Below are 19,980 nucleotides of genomic sequence, written 5' to 3' on the forward strand. Positions count from 1 at the left end.
AGGCACATAATTTTATGGGTGTTAGTCGGGATGGCCAATGATGGAAGGGTGGAGGAAAGGTATACAGTATAGGGAAGCGGGAAATGAGCAATGATTTTTTAACTCCAGCCCATCAATAGTTGTTGTCGGATTCTGCTTCAGGTCTCTGCTTCCTGCAGGAAACGTCAATCTGACCTATGGCTTGAAACAGCAGCAGCAGGGAGGAGGAAGCAGGGGTCAGCTTTCGTTCTGCTGGGCCTTTAAATGCTCCAAATGGGAGGGAAATAGCAATGTGGAGAAATACTTCTTTTTGAAGAGCGGCACACTTAAGAATTAGCTTTTGCCTCCTGCAGAGCTCCTTGGGGATTAAATGTTTGGCTAAGAAACTTTTATTGCAATTCCATTTTAAGCTGTGGATCTGAAACCATTTTGTTTGTGTGTGTATATACATATATTGTTCCAATGCAGTCCAGCGTACTTGGCAGAGCAACGGACATAACTGCCAGAATTTAAAAGAGATCAATCTTGAGGTCACTGTCGGAAGTAGAAGGAATGCTGAATCTACCAAGCATATGGTGTAGTCGCCCTGATAGAGTATCTCTGAAGTAGATATATCCATACGCAGGAAAACAGAAAAGGGCCAAAAAAAAAAAAAGTTCAGTTTTCTTTTCAAGAATGTGATCCAGAATGTTAATTTTTCAAATGATGCTTTCCCAGATGAATTTGTTGTTAACTGTGGTAAACAGCAGCGGTATCATCTGAATGACACTGATTGCTTGAACCGTCACTGCAACTTATTTTAAAATGAACAGAACAAATAAATAAATGAGGTTTAGTTTTCAAGTGAGGCTTACAAATTCTTGGAAGCCGGGTTTATTTTCCACCATAATATATGTCAAGAGGAACAGGCTTATTGCTCAATAAAATGGGAATTAATTGGCCTTTAGAAAGAAACATGTCCTCATACTTCATAACTTCTAGACTGGGGATTAATGGAACAAACAAAACAGGCTTCTGCAAAGCCATAGCTCCATGTAAGAGATGTAAATCTGCTCCACATGGGGATAGGCCCTTTCATTTGGAACACCATGAAAGCAGAATTGCCAACCAACTAGCTTTCTTTTCTGGTTCAGACCGTCAAACCGAGAGATGAACATTTTTCATATAAGAAGTTGGGAATAATAAGTGACAGTTGCTGTCAATAATATACAAGACTGGAGTCAGGCTCCTTCGTGTGTTGCTGCAATTCCTACACTAACAGTGCAATCCAAACCCAAGATCCACCGGGATGAGAGAGTTTGGCTATGGTAGACCCTGGGCTTTCCCGTCTGAGGCAGAAATACATTGGGAGTCCCTCATGCCAGCTCAGCGGACAGAACTTAAGCCAGTGGAACTTTGTTGTTGTTGTTGTTCAGTCGTTCAGTCGTGTCCAACTCTTCGTGACCCCATGGACCAGAGCACGCCAGGCATGCCTATCCTTCACTGCCTCTTGCAGTTTGGCCAAACTCATGTTAGTAGCTTTGAGAACACTGTCTAACCATCTCATCCTCTGTCGTCCCCTTCTCCTTGTGCCCTCCATCTTTCCCAGTGGAACTTACAGTGGCGTATTTCTTTTAAAAGGGGGGTGGGGTGCATGTGTCAGAGCAGGACAAGAAGACTCAGGGTACTTTGGGGCAGGAATTTACCGTGGAATTTATACTGCTCGTGGATAAAAGTTTCATTTGTTTGTTTGCAGCATCCATTTATTTATTTATTCATACATACATACATACATACATACATACATACATACATACATAATCCCAGCAGATTAAAAACAGAATAAAACATCAAATATTTAAAACTTCCCTAAACAGGGCTGGCTTCAGATGTCTTCTAAGTCTGATAGTTGTTTATTTCCTTGACATCTGTTGGAAGGGCATTCCACAGGGCGGACGCCACCACCGAGAAGGCCCTCTGCCTGGTTCCCTGTAACCTCACATCTTGCAGTGAGGGAACTGCCAGAAGGCCCTCAGAGCTGGACCAGGCAGAACGATGGGGTGTGTGTGTGTGCCAGCCCTTATTTCTTTTGTTCTACCTTTAATCACACACATTATGCCATACCACACACAAATCCTATGAAGCAGGGAGAGGGGAAACTTGTAAAATCAGACCACAGGTGTGGAAGCTCAGAGTCAGTCTGCCTTACCCACTGTTGTCTGCTCTGGCTGGCTATTGCTCTCCCAACTTTCTGGTCAAGTTCTTACCTAGCTCTGTTAACTAACTAGGTGGTGTTCATATTTCATTCCCTCTCCACTGGACCCTCACAACAACCCTGTGAGGTAGGTTAGGCTGAGAGATCATAACTGGCCCAAGATCACCCACTGAACTTCATGGCTGAGAAAGGATTGGAACTGTGGTCTCCAACTCTTTAACCACTATGCCACACTGGCTCTAACTTACCTAGATATTCCTACCCCACATATTCAATTTTCTTTCCAATCCTTGGTTTATAATATTACTCCCCAGGAGCATGCATACCAAAGGTGGAAGAATCCCTTCATGATGCGGTTTCATTATCAGTTCGTTTAAAATGTTTCACAGTGCAAAGTAATACAGAAAGAAAATGTAGCCACAGTTAGCCAGGATTTTCTCTTAGGCCACATTAAATTCAAGGACTGGTTGTGCATCTCTTTATACCAAGTACATTGTGAGGGGTTTTTGGTTTTTTTTAGAAAAGGGGTGACTTTTCTTTCATTTTGAGTCAGAGGTGACTTTAATAAGGCATTTAACTGAGAGATAGTACTGAAAAGACTTGGCAGGAAATCCCTGCTTCAGACTTTACTTCTGCTTTGAATTCAATCTGTGGCTTTAGACAAGCCACAATTCTGCAGCTTCATCCTCCATTTACAATATGACAAAATGTTGGGAACTAAGACAGACAGAATCTAGGATGTTAGCATAGTGGGGTTCTTGAATTAAAATGAATAAATAAATCCATTTTATATAGCAGACAAATAGTCTGACTAATCAGAAGGAAAACATGCATAGCTGGCCAAGTGGGAATGATTATCTTCCTGCAATAGTAAACACCATGTAACTGCAAATTACTTTTTACATTTTATTCCTCTGGGATTTTAATTAGTCATCGCAATTAGCTTTGTTCTAATTCCTGCATGTTTTCGAAATGTGAATTATTTGCTTTTGATGTCATTTTAAGAGGCCATGAAATACTATAACTCTGTTGAAATGATACAAATGCCTGCGCATAAATAAACTTACTTAGATTGGACAGAGTGTGTTTCTTGTCTAAGCACAGCAGCATGTATTTCATGAGTGGGGATGATAAAAGTGTCAGAGGAAAGAGACTGAAATTACTGATAATTCATTTACCATTAAGTGAGCCAATTCTAGTATTGATTCTGGTAGTAAGCACTTAATCTGGATTGGCACCGGAAATTACCAATCAGGTTGATTGTAAAGCTGCTGCAGTGCTAGACCACCCAACCAGAACTGCCATTGCGCATATACATATATACATATACATATACATATACATATACATATATGCTTCTTTGTATATTGTAAGATACTTTGAAAGCCCAGTTCAGGCCCCAAAAGTGGAAATCGGTTAAGTAACACCTGTGCTAATAAGTAATGAAAATTGCAACCTGCAACAAAATGTTACAGTGTATTTTCACTTGGTGATAAGAATACTTCTCTTAGCTGGTTGGCTGGAACTCTTTATGTCCTCTTCCATTCCATTCTATTCCACCTCCCTGTTTGCAAATTTTCTTTTCCAGCTGAAAATCAATGTCTAGTGAGCTTGCTCCATCCTTTGGGTTTTTCCAGAGTTTTCTTTTTCTTTTTAAACTGCAAATCGCAGGGTTTCCCCCAATTTTAGGGGTGCAAGGGGCACACCAGGGGAGGAGAAGGAGGAAAGCCCTGCTGTGCTAGCGAAAGTGGGACTCATTAGGTTGATCCAGCCCCAAGTTTCCTGATTTTTAAAAACCAGTGAATTTTAGGTCACATCCACTCCATTTAAAGTACAAGGCATCCTCAAAGAATCTTCGGGACTGTAGTTTGTTAAGGGTGCTTGGAAGTGCAGTTCTGTGAGGGATAAACTACAGTTCCCAGGATTCTTTGGGGGGGGTGCCATGATTGCTAAATCAGTATAAATGTGCTTTAAATGCATGATGTATGTGACCTTAGTTTGATCTGCAGACCAGCCTTCTGCAGTCAGATACTCTCCAGGTATCATTTGACCACAGCTCCCATAACCCCTCACTGCTACCTGTCAGTGTAGTCTAAAAATAGACTGTACAAGTGATCTTTGTATAGTTCTGCCACTAGCAAGAAATTTTGTCCTAGCAATAGGTCCCCCCAGCAACAGGGTTCCCTTAGCAACAGACTTCTTTATTAGACGTGCTCTGAAGGGGAGAAAGAAAGAGACTGTTGCACTGTCCACATGACTGAAGACAGCAGGGAGGAGTCATGATTCTCTGTACATACCTTTTTCCTTAGACCTTAGACCAGTAGTTGTATAAGTTGTAATGTTAATTGTTCAATTAATACTTTAAGCAGAACTGGAATGGGTGAAGTGTTTATTCCCAAACGGGAAATCACTGAACTGAGAAAGAAGATTCTGAGAGGTTTTCTGGATGAGTCTGCTGACTGAAAAAGGATCCCCAAATGATTGACATAGTATACCTGAAGGAGCGTCTCCACCCCCATCATTCAGCCCGGACACTGAGGTCCAGTGCTGAGGGCCTTCTGGTGGTTCCCTCACTGCGAGAAGCCAAGTTACAGAGAATCAGGCAGAGGGCCTTCTCGGTAGTGGCGCCCGCCCTGTGGAACGCCCCACCACCAGATGTCAAAGAGAAAAACAACTACCAGACTTTTAGAAGATATCTGAAGGCAGCCCTGTTTAGGGAAGCTTTTAAAGTTTGACGGACTACTGTATTTTAATATTTTGTTGGAAGCCACCCAGCCAGATGGGTGGGGTATAAATAAATTATTATTATTATTAGTAGTAGTAGTAGTAGTAGTAGTATGCACTGACAGTCTATGCTTCCTGGGACTGATGGAATGTGGTGCCCAACAGCATCTAGAGGGGACCAGGTTGGGAAACGCTGCTCCTGTCCATGAGACGCCACCAGTGTGACAAAGAAATGGAAATGAAGGTGTTGGTTAATTGGATGTATCCTGGATTTCAATGATGTGCCATAGACAGTCTATAGGGCAAAATAAATGAGGTGTCACTTGGGGCATAGCTGATGGAGGAGTAAAAACCTACCCACCTCCCTACCCTAGCCTATTCTCCAGTCTGTCCCTTGGTGAACCTTATTTCTATCTCTTGCTTTAGTGAAGGGTTGCCCTTTACCTACATGCCATTCATTCCTATGCAATATACTTGGGGACAGGCATTGGGTGGTCCACGAACAGGAATCCCATGGAAGAATGCAATGCACATTTTGCTACTGTTCTAGAACATCCCTCAGTGTTAAAGCAGGCAAAAATCTACACTAGAATTCTACTTCCCACCTCAGCATTCTACTAGAATCATAGAATCATAGAGTTGGAAGAGACCACAAGGGCCATCCAGTCCAACCCCCTGCCAAGCAGGAAACACCATCAAAGCATTCCTGACAGATGGCTGTCAAGCCTCTGCTTAAAGACCTCCAAAGAAGGAGACTCCACCACACTCCTTGGTAGCAAATTCCACTGCCGAACAGCTCTCACTGTCAGGAAGTTCTTCCTAATGTTTAGGTGGAATCTTCTTTCTTGTACTACTTCATTCCCACCTCATGCTGTTGCATGTGTAGATCCAGCCCAAATCTCCCACCTACTTTGATTTTTCAGTCTTGCTAGGCTTATTTAGGAAGATATTATTTATCTCTGTGTGCTATCAGAATTTTCTTGGATATTGAACTGCAATGGGAAAACTTTCCTGCTGTTCTCTTTAGGAGTGGGAGTTGATTTATGCAACAGAACTTCTAAAGACCTTAGTTTTGCTGTAATATAATGGTGCAGCGTTTTTACCTCACTAAAGGGATTATTCTAAATTATCAGCATTGTACCAGGGGCCCACATAACTCAACACAGTCGCTGCAAATTAAGTGCCTTTATTGTACAGTGAAAGCAGGCATTAATCGCTTGACTTTGACTAACCTTTATTTTTCATCACTGAAAAGACCTCTTAAAAACCAACTGCTCAGTTTTGCCACTATGGCAAGGCCAAATACTATGCGTACAGAATGGAGACGTTTGGCTTTTCTACATTGGCATACAACCCAACTCTTTAAATCTAAAGCATGTGAATAATTTAAAATTCCTTCCTTGCATAGTAAGGCAAAAAAAATTGCTGCAGCCTGACCGACAAGGCTAAAAATTTACAAAGGATGTGATGAAGAACAGACGAGGGGGGCTTATGCCAGAACTAGTCACACATGGCTTGATAATGCCAAACTTAAGTTTTATGGCTTACCTTTACTCTGAAGCAGGAGCATTAATGTCTCATTGCTGCTGAGGCCTTTGCTTTTTTTCTTAAGGGCTAGTAAAATTCCTGTCACATCAGGAGAGGAAGGTTCAGATATTGTGCACACAAACACACACCTGAGAGACCCAATGGTTGTGGTGGACAATGATGGTAGCGTACTGGCGACATTTATTCTAGAATCAAGGGACGCAGAGTATTTGTTTTTTCACTGTAGCCTACACAGCCTAGATCCGATCGAAAAGCACTTCTTGAGAAACAGGATTCATTTGAAAATAAAAGCAACTGTGTCACAAGCTGCTCTTCCTCAGCCGGGATGTCTAAAGTTTATTTATTTTTTTAAAGAGAAAGAAATCACATAAAATAACCCCTCAGTTAGAAAGAACATGAATCTGCACTTACTGCAACTTTTTGTGCATGTGTGATGGGGCACAGACATTCATTCAAAGGCTCTAAACACAGATACACACACACAAAAAAAATCATGGCTTTCTCCATTATTTTCAGTGGGTAGCTCTCATTTCCGCTCAGGGCTTGGGGGTGGGGAATAACTTCAGAAAGAACCAGGAAATTGCATTCCCAGACAATTAACCTGTGACTCTAATTTTCCTATCTCTGCTCATATCACTTTCCTTACATGCCAGTCACAGCCATGCACACACTGTCCATGCGAGAGGTCCCAGATTCGATCCTTGACGTCTCCAAATACGGGTGGGAAGGACTCCTGCCTAGAACCCTGTAGAGCCACTATCAGTTTACTTCAACGAAAGCTGAGCTAGATGGGCCAATGGTATTGCCTTAGAATAAGGCAACGTCCTGTGTGACTTCACTTCTCTGCTAGAATAATACGTGTGGGGGTCCCACACAAAATGATTCTGCAGAATGCTGCCTGCATAGTTCAACTTGCACCTCTGCTTCTGTAAGACCTAGAGGCTTGCCTTTTCTTTCTTTTCTTTCAATGAAAGCTGGGGATCTGAAAAAAAGCTCCTGAGCCAAAGGGGCACCAGGGACACGGCCAGAATCCTGGCAAAACCTGGCCAACTGGGACATGTGTCAACCCTACTAAGAGCCTAATAATCCGTAAGCCCTTTCAGTCACTGGCTGATCACTAACCCAAAGCATTAATTAATTGGCTTGATTCAAGAACATTAAATCCTTTCTAAAACATCAAGCTCTAAAAGCAGTGGCTTAATAGGAGTTGGGGATATTAATGAACTTCAAGCACCAGTTTAATACATCTTGACGTCCTAGAATCCATTTTATATTCTAGGCATTAAGCATTGCCATGTTAACAGTAAGCCCACCGCTGCTAATATTGCTATTAGTAGTAGCAGCAGCAGCATTCTGAAAAGGGCGTTTTTAAAATAAAGTAGAACAAAATATGAACTCATTTTATGTTTGCTACCATTCTACCTCTTTGATGGCACAATTGGCTTTTTGTGCACCAACCATCAGGGTTTTTATTCAGAAGGCAGCTATTCTGATGAGAAAAGCTAGCGGAACAAAAATATTGGTTAAACACAAAAAGCATTTTGTGGGTGGTGGTGCTTTTTTTATTTTTTCCTGTCCAGTTTCTTTGGTCAGCATGCCGGTCACATCCACAGGCACCACCATGCAGCCTTGCAAGCCCTCTCCAATAACAACTCTTCGGAGGCTGCCCGTTTCCCCCTCCCACAGACAGATCCCTCCTTTGCCATTTCTTTCCATCCACGCAGCAACACATTTCCAGCTTGCTTATTTTGCTCCCTTAACCTGTTGCTATTTTTGCTCCTTGTTCAGTCACTTTCCAAATATTATACCTAGCTATGTGTCAGTGGTCGTCACTGCTTGGACTTGGGCAATGCCAAGATAGGACAAAACTGGAAGGTGAAAGGAATCTGCAAGCAAAGCAAGAAACCCTCCTCCTTTCTTTCTTTTTTCAAGTCCACAGATGAACCGGGAAGAAGCTCTCTGAATTGCAAAGACACGCTGAGCTTGAAAAACGCACAGCACCCTCCTCTAGACTGTCCCGGGGGGGGGGGGAATTGTATCCACGTCCACATATACACACACCATCCCTTGTTTCAGACTGGCGGGGGGGAGGGGTGTCTCAGCTCAATGGAATAGTGAATGCTTTGCATACAGGAGTTCCTAGGTTCCAACCAGTTAAAAGGGATCTCCACCTGAAAAGGGGTGTCCAGCTGAAAAGAAGTATGATGGAAACCCACCCCACAAGCATGCTAAAGGCACAAATCATACTGCAGAAGTTGGATGTCAAGCAATAGGAATACACAACATCACAAGCCACTTTCCTTGGGAGGGGTGAGGCGACTGGGCATCCCTGAGGACTGAACCAAGGGTGCTTTTTATTTTTTAAAAAGTGTGTTTATAATATGAATACAATGAGACCAGTCCAAAATTAAGCATTTTAAAACTTGTTCCCTTCCATGGGAGTGTTAAGCATGCACCTATATTATACCCACTGAAAACACTGGGATGTAATAGTGTGTAAACTTGGATGGATCATGCCCTATATCAGGGGTAGGCAACCTAAGGCCCGTGGGCCAGATGCGGCCCAATTGCCTTCTCAATCTGGGCCGCGGATGGTCCGGGAATCAGCATGTTTTTACATGAGTAGAATGTGTACTTATATTTAAAACGCATCTCTGGGTTATTTGCGGGGCACAGGAATTCGTTCATTTTTTTCCCCAAAATATAATTCGGCCCCCCACAAGGTCTGAGGGATGGTGGAACAGCCCATGGCTGACCCCTGCCCTATATAGTTACCTTGTTTTCCAACTTCCCTTTATTCTATTCCCCCATCCTGAACGCTTACACTCAATTCAACAGATTATTATTATTATTATTATTATTATTATTATTATTATTAACTGCAATGTTGGTGGTCAAACCATCTGTGCTTTAAAGAACCCCTTCTGTGTTGATTTGTCTGCTGAGCAATGCTTGCATGTCTGCCACAAACACAAACCTCCTGCATGTAATGGAGAGTTCAGGAATGTATAGTTAGACGTGCACGATCAGTTCAGATAGGAAACTGACCAGACCCTACAGGCAATTAATCCCAGAACATTGTTGTTGCTTAGTCGTTTAGTCATGTCTCTAACATCAAACCTTTGATAAGCTTCTAAGGAGCCACAGGGAAACTGGGAACAAGAGTTAACCTGGATCTACACTGACCTGTTTAACATTATTTCCCCCTATTAGAACAATATTAGATATTCTGTTTTAAAATGTCACAGGGCATACTTGCTAATTAAAACGTTTTTTTTTACCTTGGTTTTTATCATCAAAGGTAAGTAATATCCAGCCACACCATTTTCCAAAACCCTGTTTCTTTCTGTGGGTCGCTGGTTGTTCTGCTCCGTCCTCTGGCGTCACGTTTTAATTCTTCCTCCCTCCCTCTGTGTCCTTTATTATTTGCGCATGTCAGTCTTTCAAAAATATTTATTTATGTATTTATTTGGAGAAGCAAAGTTAGCATTTTAAACAAGTTACAGGTAGGTAGCCATGTTGGTCTGCCATAGTCAAAACAAAAAAATAAATAATAAAAAAATTCCTTCCAGTAGCACCTTAGAGACCAACTAAGTTTGTTCTTGGTATGAGCTTTCGTGTGCATGCACCCAAGTGTGTGACAGCTAATTATGAAAAAGGAAAACTAGGATTTAGTCCTTGTGGCCTGACCTTCTTCGTAGGTAAGTAGGCTTTAAATTAAAATAAAGCAATAAAAACAACAAGGTAATAACGCATTATGAATGTAAAAAGTAGGACGTCATGTGTCCATCTATGTTATCAAAACCATTCCCTAACCCTTACTTAACATAAAAAACCATGAGTGTAGACCTGCCCTTGAAAATGACTCCATGACTTCAAAGCCTTTTGAAGCCATGAATGAAAGCATACCATAGAAACACTCCAGAGTATTCATGCCATCTTTGGCAAGGGAAAGCCCAGCTGACCGCCCTTCCTTAGTCTAAATATGGCGTCCTGGCCCAAGGAGTTCCTTAGCTGCTAACTTGGCTTGCTTTGGGAACCAGGATGCACCCAACTAATCAGCAAAGTGACATCACCACGCAGCATGGGTAAGATGTTTCCCCAACAAGCGTTCCTTATTCCATCTGGTGTCATCATCACATTCCACATGTGGGCAGGCAGTGTGCTAAAAATGGATGGGGTCAACTGCTAAAGAACACCTTGGGCCAGAACAGACACTTGTTTTGGTGGTGGGGGGAAGGGATGCCTCTTGTGAGTCAGCTCTGCCCAAGGCTTCACTTCCTTGCTTGTTTTCAAGGTTTTCCTGCGGCAGGTAATGAAATCTATGGCCAAGTTCAATCAGCAGCATATTTGCAGAATTCCTCATGGGCCAGTATTATTCCCACAGAGTCAAAGAACTGCCCTGCTCCAACCTTCACATTTGCTATAAGATCTGACCCATCCAATTGATGTCATTTTAAATGCATCGTGAAGAGGTAATGGGAATAAAGCAACGTTAGATCCACATACCCCACGGCAAGGAACTGCGCTTTATTTCCTCTTCCACTGCACAAGGACATTATTCATGTTTTCAACTTCCAGCTAAAAGCAGAGTTTGTGATTATTCCTAGTATTTATATGGCACTTTCTGAGTACAGTTTAATAACAGTCCGGTTTAAGAACGATTTGGTTTACAAACTCCGCAAAACCAGAAAAAGTGTCTTGGTTTGAGAACAAAATAAAAAATAAAAAAAATCCTTCCAGTAGCACCTTAGAAACCAACTAAATTTGTTATTGGTATGAGCTTTTGTGTGCATACACACTTCTTCAGATAAAGTTATTGAGAACTTTACCTCGGTCTAAGAATGGAATCTGACTGGTGGAAGGGAACCGGTGGTGGGAAGCCTCATTAGGGAAAGTGCGCCTTGGTTTAAGAACGGACTTCCAGAACGGATTAAGTTCGTAAACCGAGGTACCACTGTACTCGTAGCATGTCACATACATTATCACCATTATAGCCCCCATATTGCAGCTGAGGGTGGAGGTGTCTGAGGCTGGCAGAATGGAGGCTTACTTAGTTTCCCACTGAGTGGCAAATTTTGAACCTGAGATCCCCTATTTCATGTTTTTATAGTCCAATCTCAGGCATTAAATCCTGCAGTGTCAATGGGGCATTCTTCAGAGAATGCTGGCACACGTTTGCAGCCTTTGCCACTCTGCCACACCAGCATTTAAAATGATTTTACCTCATTTGAGGATGGGCAGATCAGTCCATTTCCAGTCTATGTTAAGTGTGCATGTATTCATAAGTCTGTTCCACCCTGTTTCCACATGAATCTGCAATTCTTTTCAGCCACATAAAAATTCATATTTAAATTTGCATTTCAATACATCACCAGCTATGTAAATATGTGTTTTATGTACACATTTCTAAATAATACATTTATCTTTAAATATTCATTTGAATAACTTTTGTGTCATTTTGAGCTGAGGACTATATCACAAAACTCTGGAGGGTATTTATGTCCCCACCCACACATCAATCAATCAATCAATCAATCACATTAGTCCAGGAGGCTCAGACTGGGTCAGTTCACGTTGGAATTCATAGAGATCTAATGCCTCAAGAATCTCTAGACTCATTACTTAGATAGATACATACACACACACACACACTTAAATACGAGTAGGGAGGTCCCCCAATTCATATCTGCCCTTTGGTGAAAATGCTGGTAAAGTCATAACCCTACCTCAATTTTGTCCCGTTAATATTTATCAGTAGTTGCTTAAGAGGTTCGAATGCCTAAGTTTTCCAACAGAAGATGGTTGGGTTAAAAGTGTTAAAGGAAAGAGCACACAAAATTGCAAGTAACGGTGTGAATACAGGAAGGACAGTTATAGCGAAATATCCCACACAAACAATGGTTGAATTACCAGTAGAACGTCCTGCCTTAGTTTAATATGACAAGAATAAGTCTCAGTGAGGTTCACCTTCTCCCCCAGTGTGGCTATAAGGAAGAGTTTGGAGCCTTTTACTTGTAATAACTAAAGCTTAACATTACATCTAAACATTAAACTTTGCTTAATCCTAACTGTGGTTTATTTAAACAAGGCTGCTTCTTAAACCATAGTGTGAAGTTGACTTGATTTAAACAAACCATTGCTAAGATTTACCACAGTGTGTCAGGTCTGGACAACACAGAAAGCTGCAATTAAAAAAAAAAATTTGACTGGCTGATGAACATAAGAGACAAGCTTATTGCTATTATTTGCCCAATAATAAACGAAACAGGATATAATTCCAATTACGGTAGACTGAGATGGTTTCCCAATGAAGTCAATGTTCAGTTTAGAGGCATAGCTGTCAACTTTTCCTCTTTTTTAAGGGAAATCCCCTTATTCTGAATAAGATTCCTCGCAAGAAAAGGGGAAAGTTGACAGCTATGTTTAGAGGTCATACCAATGGAGGCATAGGGTCAACAAGGGTTAAGATGGGCATCAACAGAATGAACTCTGCATATTGACTGGAACTATTCACTGCAGATTTCTAATAGATATTATTGTACTGACCATTTGTTATATATTTCCTATCACTATGCATGGCTACATATTGGATGAAGAACATGGCTGGTGACCTCTCAGTTATCTCTCTCCATGATGTCACTGTTTGTCCCACTTATAGCCTTTCAGACAGATGTTGTAAAAGGGCTAAATTGCTGCTAGTTAATCCATCGCATTTGCATCTCTCCCATTTTGGTCTTCTCGTACTGGCCCTCGTCAGCTCCTGAAATGTGCCATACTGTATAAAAGCTCTGGTGTACACACAAAAACTGAGAATCAGTGCTGCTGGAAGCAGAAAAAGAACTCTGAGTAGCCAGTTTGATAATGATTGATGTGTATGAGAAAGTATTTGGCACAAACTAGCAAAAAAAAAAAATCCTTCTGAAAGCAAGTGAGTTGAATGTAGCCAGAACAACCAAGTCCTTTTGGAACTGTGTTGCAATTAGCTGTTGGTATAACAAGTCCCTGTGGTATCAAGAGAGCTGGTGTACTATAGTGTCTAAGAGACAGGTCTGGGAATCAGGCAGTTTCTGGTTAATATATCACCTCTGCCATGAACCTGTTCACAATAGTGGATGGGGCAGAGGCACCTACCTGTCCTCCCAGTACATGAGTCGCTACTGCTTACTAGGAGGGGTGAGATGGTGGGGAGGTCAGCCTGGTACAAATGCACTAGCAGGAATGCCACATTGGCTCCGCTGGTGCATTGCATCCACATCACACTGACTCAACTGCTGCCTCACTCTTCCCACCCCAGATAAGCAGCAGCAGTGACTTGCCTGCCAGATGGTCAGGTAAGTGCCTCTGCCCAATCTTGGTGTCTGCCACTGCCTATTCATTCATTCACCTATATTCACCGCAGCCCTGTGAGGTAGCTTATGCTAAGAGAGAACCATTGACCCAAGGTCACTCCACTTGAATGGAGATCTCAGCCACGGTCTCCCTTGCATGCAACACTCTAACCACTAAGCCACAATGTCTCACCAACTTGCCTTAGTCCACTAGCGATGGTATCTTTCAGCCTCAGTTTGCCATCTGCAACAAGGGATAGTAAAATTGATGAACCTTACGAGATTGTGAGGATTACAAGAAAGCAATGCATCATAATGGCTTGAAACACTTGAAAGCTAAGTAGCATTGTTAAGAGCTGTCCTATCAATTAAGTGGGGTGTTCAGGAGAGCAGAGCATAATGCATCCAAGCAGGGAGGGGCAAATATTCAAATTATTTCTAGAATACCTTTCCATGTATGTGTTGAAGGCAATTCAGAAAAAAAGGAAATATCAGTAACAATACTTAAAATTAGTAAAGCAAACCAAAGTATAAATAAAGCCGCAGCAGAAAACAGCAGCAGAAATTTCAAAGACATCAATTTCATAAAACGTCTTCAGTGGAATATCCAAGCAAAGAAAAGCTTTCCTCCGACACCTAAGAGAAAGCGCCAAGCAGACTTCTCTGGGGAAAGTTCCATAATCATTGTGCCAAAACAGAAAAGGCCTTGTTTCCAGTAGTCACCCACCAAAGCTCAGGCTGAAGATATCTAGGGCTGGGTTTCTGATGATCTAATGGGCAGATTCATAAGCAAAGAGGGTGGTCCTTCAGACTGCCAGATCCCTTGGCACACTTAAAGTTCCATGGAGATCAATAGGATTCACTTCCAAATAAACATGTTCAGACTTGAGTTGTTAAAGGCAGCAAGGAACCAACAGAAACACAAACTCATCAGAAATCTTTCCTGGGGTGAAGTAAAAAAAAAAATGGGAAAGGAAAGGAAACAGGAAGAAAGCCCCTAAAAGACTGCAAAATGCTAAGGCTTCAGTTTAGGGAAGGTCCTGTAGAAGACAACTTTCACAGATTACATGCAAGGATTGCATTAGCTTTTTATTTACAATGCAGAGGAAAAAGTAATGTCAGTGTACTTTGCACTGGATTTGTTTTAAAATAACAGTTTGCCTTCATAGTAACTTGATCACAGGGGGAGTGGATAGGAAGAACCTCAAACTTAATAAGCAGTTGAAGGATGCATGACTTAAAAGAGGAAAACAACGAAAGAGCTTAGCTGGGATCAACAGACATGCAGTTCTGTGTTCTTTGGAAAGTAGCAGGGCCCCAAACTTGTGAGCTGGCATTCTTCAAAGAAGTTGCAGAATTATGAAAAAGAAAATTCGTCACATTCCTGCATTGATAAGACTAACAAGCTAAGCAATTCCCAAATAAGTAGCCATGTTAGAAGCTAGAAGCCCACAAAGAATCCTGTGGTACTTTAAATAATAACCTATTTATTGTGGCATAAGCTTTCATAGACTACCAATAATCAAAAGCTTTTGATTTGGCCAATAGCTTTTTAAGATGGGTGGTGTGGAAGGGTAACATATAGGCTAGCTCTGTTCCACTGAACTGGCACTGCAACCTGGACCGAAACTTCATTTCTCTTTCAAAGCAGCTCCCAGGAATGCTTTGATAAGTCCACAAAAGTTGCTAGACTACACAAAAAGATTTACTAGTCTGCCTGCTCACACATGCCTGCACTGGGGACCTAAAATTTTAAAAAGAACCAACTTTTGTAAAGTTCCTTACCTGCTTAGCTGGGGACCATTCTTACTCTAGACTAGCAGCTATTTACAAACCACACCACTAATTGGCACTGGTATGCCAGTGAAAGCTACTATAAGCTGATGTCAAATAGTAATATTAAGCACACAAGTCCAAGACATGGCCATATTTAACAGATGGGATGGCATGGCATGGCAGGGGTATCACAGGGTGATGTCATTGCAGCATCACTAAAGCATTGGGTTACGTTGGGAAAGGTACCATTAGGGGGTGGGGTATGGAGAGAGATCTGACTGTGGCAGGGTGCAGATTCACAGCAAAGGTTGGCCCAAGATTCAACAATATTTTTTTCAAAAGCAGTGTAACTAGTGTAACTTGAGAGCATGTTCTGGGTATTTCCATATCTCATAATCACAGAAATATTATTTATTTGTGTGTATCCCATCCCAGTACTTTGCCCACCTCATGAGAAGAGAAGGCTCCCTGGAAAAGACCCTGATTCTGGGAAAGATGGAGAGCACAAGGAGAAGGGGACGACAGAGGATGAGATGGTTGGACAGTGTTCTCGAAGCGAATGGCATGAGTTTGGCCAAACTGCGGGAGGCAGTGGAGGATAGGGGTGCCTGGCATGCTCTGGTCCATGGGGTCACGAAGAGTCAGACACGACTGAACAAACAAACATCCCATCTTACTTCCTCAAGTTCAGAAAGTGTACCATGCACAATCACAGTTCCACATATACAGAGGACAACAGATATCCAGCTACTTTGTTTTTTGTTGTTTTGTGGGTTTTTTTGAAGTATTTTTATTAAAGATTTCTTGATTAACCGATTTGAACCACAAGAATATTTACAAATGGCTCTGAAGTCACTTCTTTTTGAAAGCAACTGATATGATTGCCTGGTGCTCACAATAGACTCTGCCAGGTTCAAACCCCTTCTTCCCTTAATTATTCTGCAAACTGTATCACAAATAAAATGACCTGACACAGAATGATACTGGGATAAGTAACGGCAGATTTATTAACAAGAGGCTCCCTAAACTTGTTTTCTAAATAAGACCCATTACACACAAGCCACTTAAAGATCCTTGGGACCTCTCTTTTGCTGTTAGCATGCATGTTTGAAATGCAGAGATGAAGTTCTAAATACAAATGTATTGGGGTTTTTTTTTTTTAATAACTGCTGTCCTGGTAGGAACTTAGATGTACAATTTAATTTCAACCTTTCGGCGGATGCTTGTGTCACCTATGTGAACTGAAGTAAAGTACCTGAAGCACATTTTAAACTCTCCATCTGACACTTTCCCCCATAGCTATATACATTTGGTGGGAAGTGTAGCAGTTTATTTCCAAGTTCTGCAGCTGGAAAAGAGGTCACAGTACCTGTGGCAGAAGTCACCATGCCTCTGGCACTGGTTCTGCCTTCTTGACAACCCCCCCCTTACACACACCCTACATGCAGATACACATCCTAAATGAAACACACATGCAACAAAGCCAAATGAGCGTCCCGTTTTCTGCCGTGCCCATGATCACTTAATGACATCTATTAACTCTCCTTTCCCTTCATATCCATTGATCCATTTTTTAAAAAAAAAAAGGTGAAAAGACCACATTAAAAAAAAAAGATAATGCACTCCATAAAGGTGAAACTGCCAACCCTGCCTTGCTGGGGCAGAGAGACTGCTGGACAGATAATTTAGACAGGTAAAGTTACACACCATACAGCGGGATTGCATCCAAGTTTGGTCCCAGGCCCAACCCACTGTAGACCAGCATCCTAGCTAGCTAAGTAGGCGTGTGTCTTCCTCTTGCAGTAGCTTGAAGGGGGACACAGTGACATTTGAAGAAAGTACAACCACGGACAGTGACAATGCCCACTAACTGAAACAGAGGAAGATGAAAGATTCCCCCACCTGATAAAGTATTTTAACATGGATGCATGGCTTTGCTCCAAGTTTGAAAAACCAGTCTGGGGCTTTTCTGTTTGTTAATAACATAATACTGTATGTGGCGATTCACAGAGGTACTTAAGAAGATACAGTCCCTTTCTCCCAGGAAACTTACCATGTAAATGTAGGAGACACCAGAGAGAATGAAAATGCAAGAACACTACTTAGAAACTCCCCAGGGCTAGAAAAGCCCTTTTGTCTTTTGAAGTTAATAATAGCATAATACTGGTCAGCTTAACTCTCTCTCTCTTTTTAAAGTGATGGTGCTAAAAGTGATTGCTGGCCCTTCCCCTCCAGCAGAATCATAAATCTATAGAGTTTGAAGGGATTCCCAATGCCCTGAAATGGAGGAATCTTTTACCCAACCAACGTGGGGCTCAAACCTACGACCCTGAGATTGAGTCTACCCAGATATCTCTGTCTTCCTTCCCCACCTCCAGCCCCAGCGACCCTATCAGTATTTATATCACCGAAGTTTAGGATATAGGTAGGCAATTCAATCAGCCTTACTCGGACCAGCCCATGTAATCATTGACCACAATGTCAACAGGAACCAAACCCACGAGCGCGCACACACCTTCCCGCACACTTCCAAACGCGTGGGCAACGGAGGGAAGGTAGTTTCCAACTGCAGAATTTTCACTGGACGACAAATCCAAAGTAAACCCCCACATACACACCAAAGAGAGAGAGCGAGAGAAAGAAATCTAGATGGGAAACTGAAATCAACTTTGTTCCAACTCGAAGCGCATTCCAATATGAACACCCTGTTCGGAATGCTTCGTTTGTAACAGCCTAAGAACCATCAAGCAAGCCGTAAGCAACGCGTAAAAACCAGTTGTTTTCCCAACGTTTCTGTAGGACAAAATTCTGAACCGTTGCAACGAAGAGTGCGCCTGGGTTCTTTAGATCTCCTGCATCTCTGACGCGGAAGAGAAACGTCTCTCCAGAGGCCGCCTACCTACCCCCTTCTGCATAAATCTGCTAACTCGATTACCAAGCGCTCCACGTTTCATAGGAGCAAGCGGTTAAAAAAAAGAGAAGGAATTTTTAAAAAGCGCATTGGAGAGAGTCAAAGGGCGCCGAGGACGGGGGAGAAAATACTTGCAAAGCATCATGGCGGTGCAAAAGTTTTCAGAGGGAGCAACTTTCCGCAAACTTTTCCCAGTTGTTCCCTCCGCCGCCCCCCGTCCAAGCAATGGTCGCTCGGCTCTTCCTTCCCCCAGCCGAGCAAAGTCCAGCCCTTTCCAGCTCCATTTCAGAGGCCAAAACCACAACCAACCAGCTTATTTCCAAGTGGGGGCCAAAAATCGGTATTTATCATCATCATCATTTTTTAAGCGCTCCTTTCAGCTGGGGCTGAGTTGCAGAGGAAGGGATCGCGTTACCTCGTTCCTTTGGAGCTGGAAGAAGCTGTTAAGATAGCTGGAGCTGAGGGAGGAACCCAGCTCGGCGCTGCTCTTGCTGGGGTAGCTCAGCTCCGGGTGCTGAGACGACGAAGGCTCCGGTCGGAAGGCATCGAAGGCGCTGGCCTGGTGCGTGTCTTGCAGGGACAGATAGACCCAGTTGAGCAGTTGCGCGGGCTGGTAGACGGAGGCAGCGCTGGTGTCGATGGCTGACAACAGGCTCATCCTTGCCCACCCGAAGCTGCCCCACTCGGAGATGGTCTTTCCCCCTCCCCTCCCCTCTGGATCAACTTTCCTCCTCCTCCCTGTGGGGGGCTTTTGCTACCCTGCACGGCTTCCTCGTGGGCCCCTACCAGAGGGGGTGGGGGAGAAGGGAGGGAGTGGGAGCTCCTCTCCGTTTTCCTTGCGCCCTAAATCTTTCCAGCTCCCTTTCCCCCCCCCCCTTCCTGCCTTTCCTAAGGCGATCTGAGCCCTCCAAGCTCCAGCACGCCGTCCACCCCCAGCATAGCTGCTGATCTACGGTGGCAGCAGCAATAGCAAAGTTAGGCAGAAACTTTCTTTGGCTTTCCGCCCCCCTCCCTCCCTCCTTCCTCTCCTTCCCGTGGCTCGATCCGCTATCTGTCTTTATTCTCACTCCCTTAGTCTCCCTGCTGGAGGGGAAGGGCGCTTTGAGTTATTCAGCAAACTCGTCGGGGCTGCCTGTAGGAACGCGACCATTGGGGAGCAGGGATTGAGGTGGACGGGCAGGGAGCGAAAAGGGCATTGGCTCGCGAAAGTTCCGTGCGGAGACCAAATTTAAATACGGGGGGTGCTGCGGGCCAATCAAAAGAGGGACCGCGCCTCCTTCCCTCTGTTTCACCCCGCCCCCCCTCGCTCCCGCCTCCGTAAGAACACAGCGGAATCCACTCTCTGCCTGCGAAGAGGAAGGCCGGCTTCGTACGTGACTGGAACTATAGCATCATAGTATCGCAGAGCGCCGGGAAGGGACCCCAGTCTTCTAGCTGTTTGCAAGAGCTTTGCTGGTCCAAACTGAAGTGTCCTGACTCCAGCAGGGCCAGCCCAGGAGATCTCCAAAGGCATGCAA

General features: G+C 43.2%; 1 protein-coding gene across 1 annotated transcript in view; it reads right to left on the bottom strand.

The window, feature by feature from the left end:
* The window catches only part of ZCCHC24 (zinc finger CCHC-type containing 24), a 109,257-nt gene extending 89,665 nt beyond the window's left edge, over positions 1 to 19,592 (bottom strand). The window contains exon 1 of the mRNA XM_033148727.1: positions 18,879 to 19,592. Coding sequence (XP_033004618.1) covers positions 18,879 to 19,121 — 243 coding nt within the window. The 5' untranslated portion in view covers positions 19,122 to 19,592. The remainder of the gene's footprint in view (positions 1 to 18,878) is intronic.
* Between the last annotated feature and the right edge of the window lie 388 nt (positions 19,593 to 19,980).

Source organism: Lacerta agilis, chromosome 5 (genome assembly GCF_009819535.1).
Source record: "Lacerta agilis isolate rLacAgi1 chromosome 5, rLacAgi1.pri, whole genome shotgun sequence".
In the NCBI taxonomy this organism is placed as follows: Eukaryota; Metazoa; Chordata; class Lepidosauria; order Squamata; family Lacertidae; genus Lacerta; species Lacerta agilis.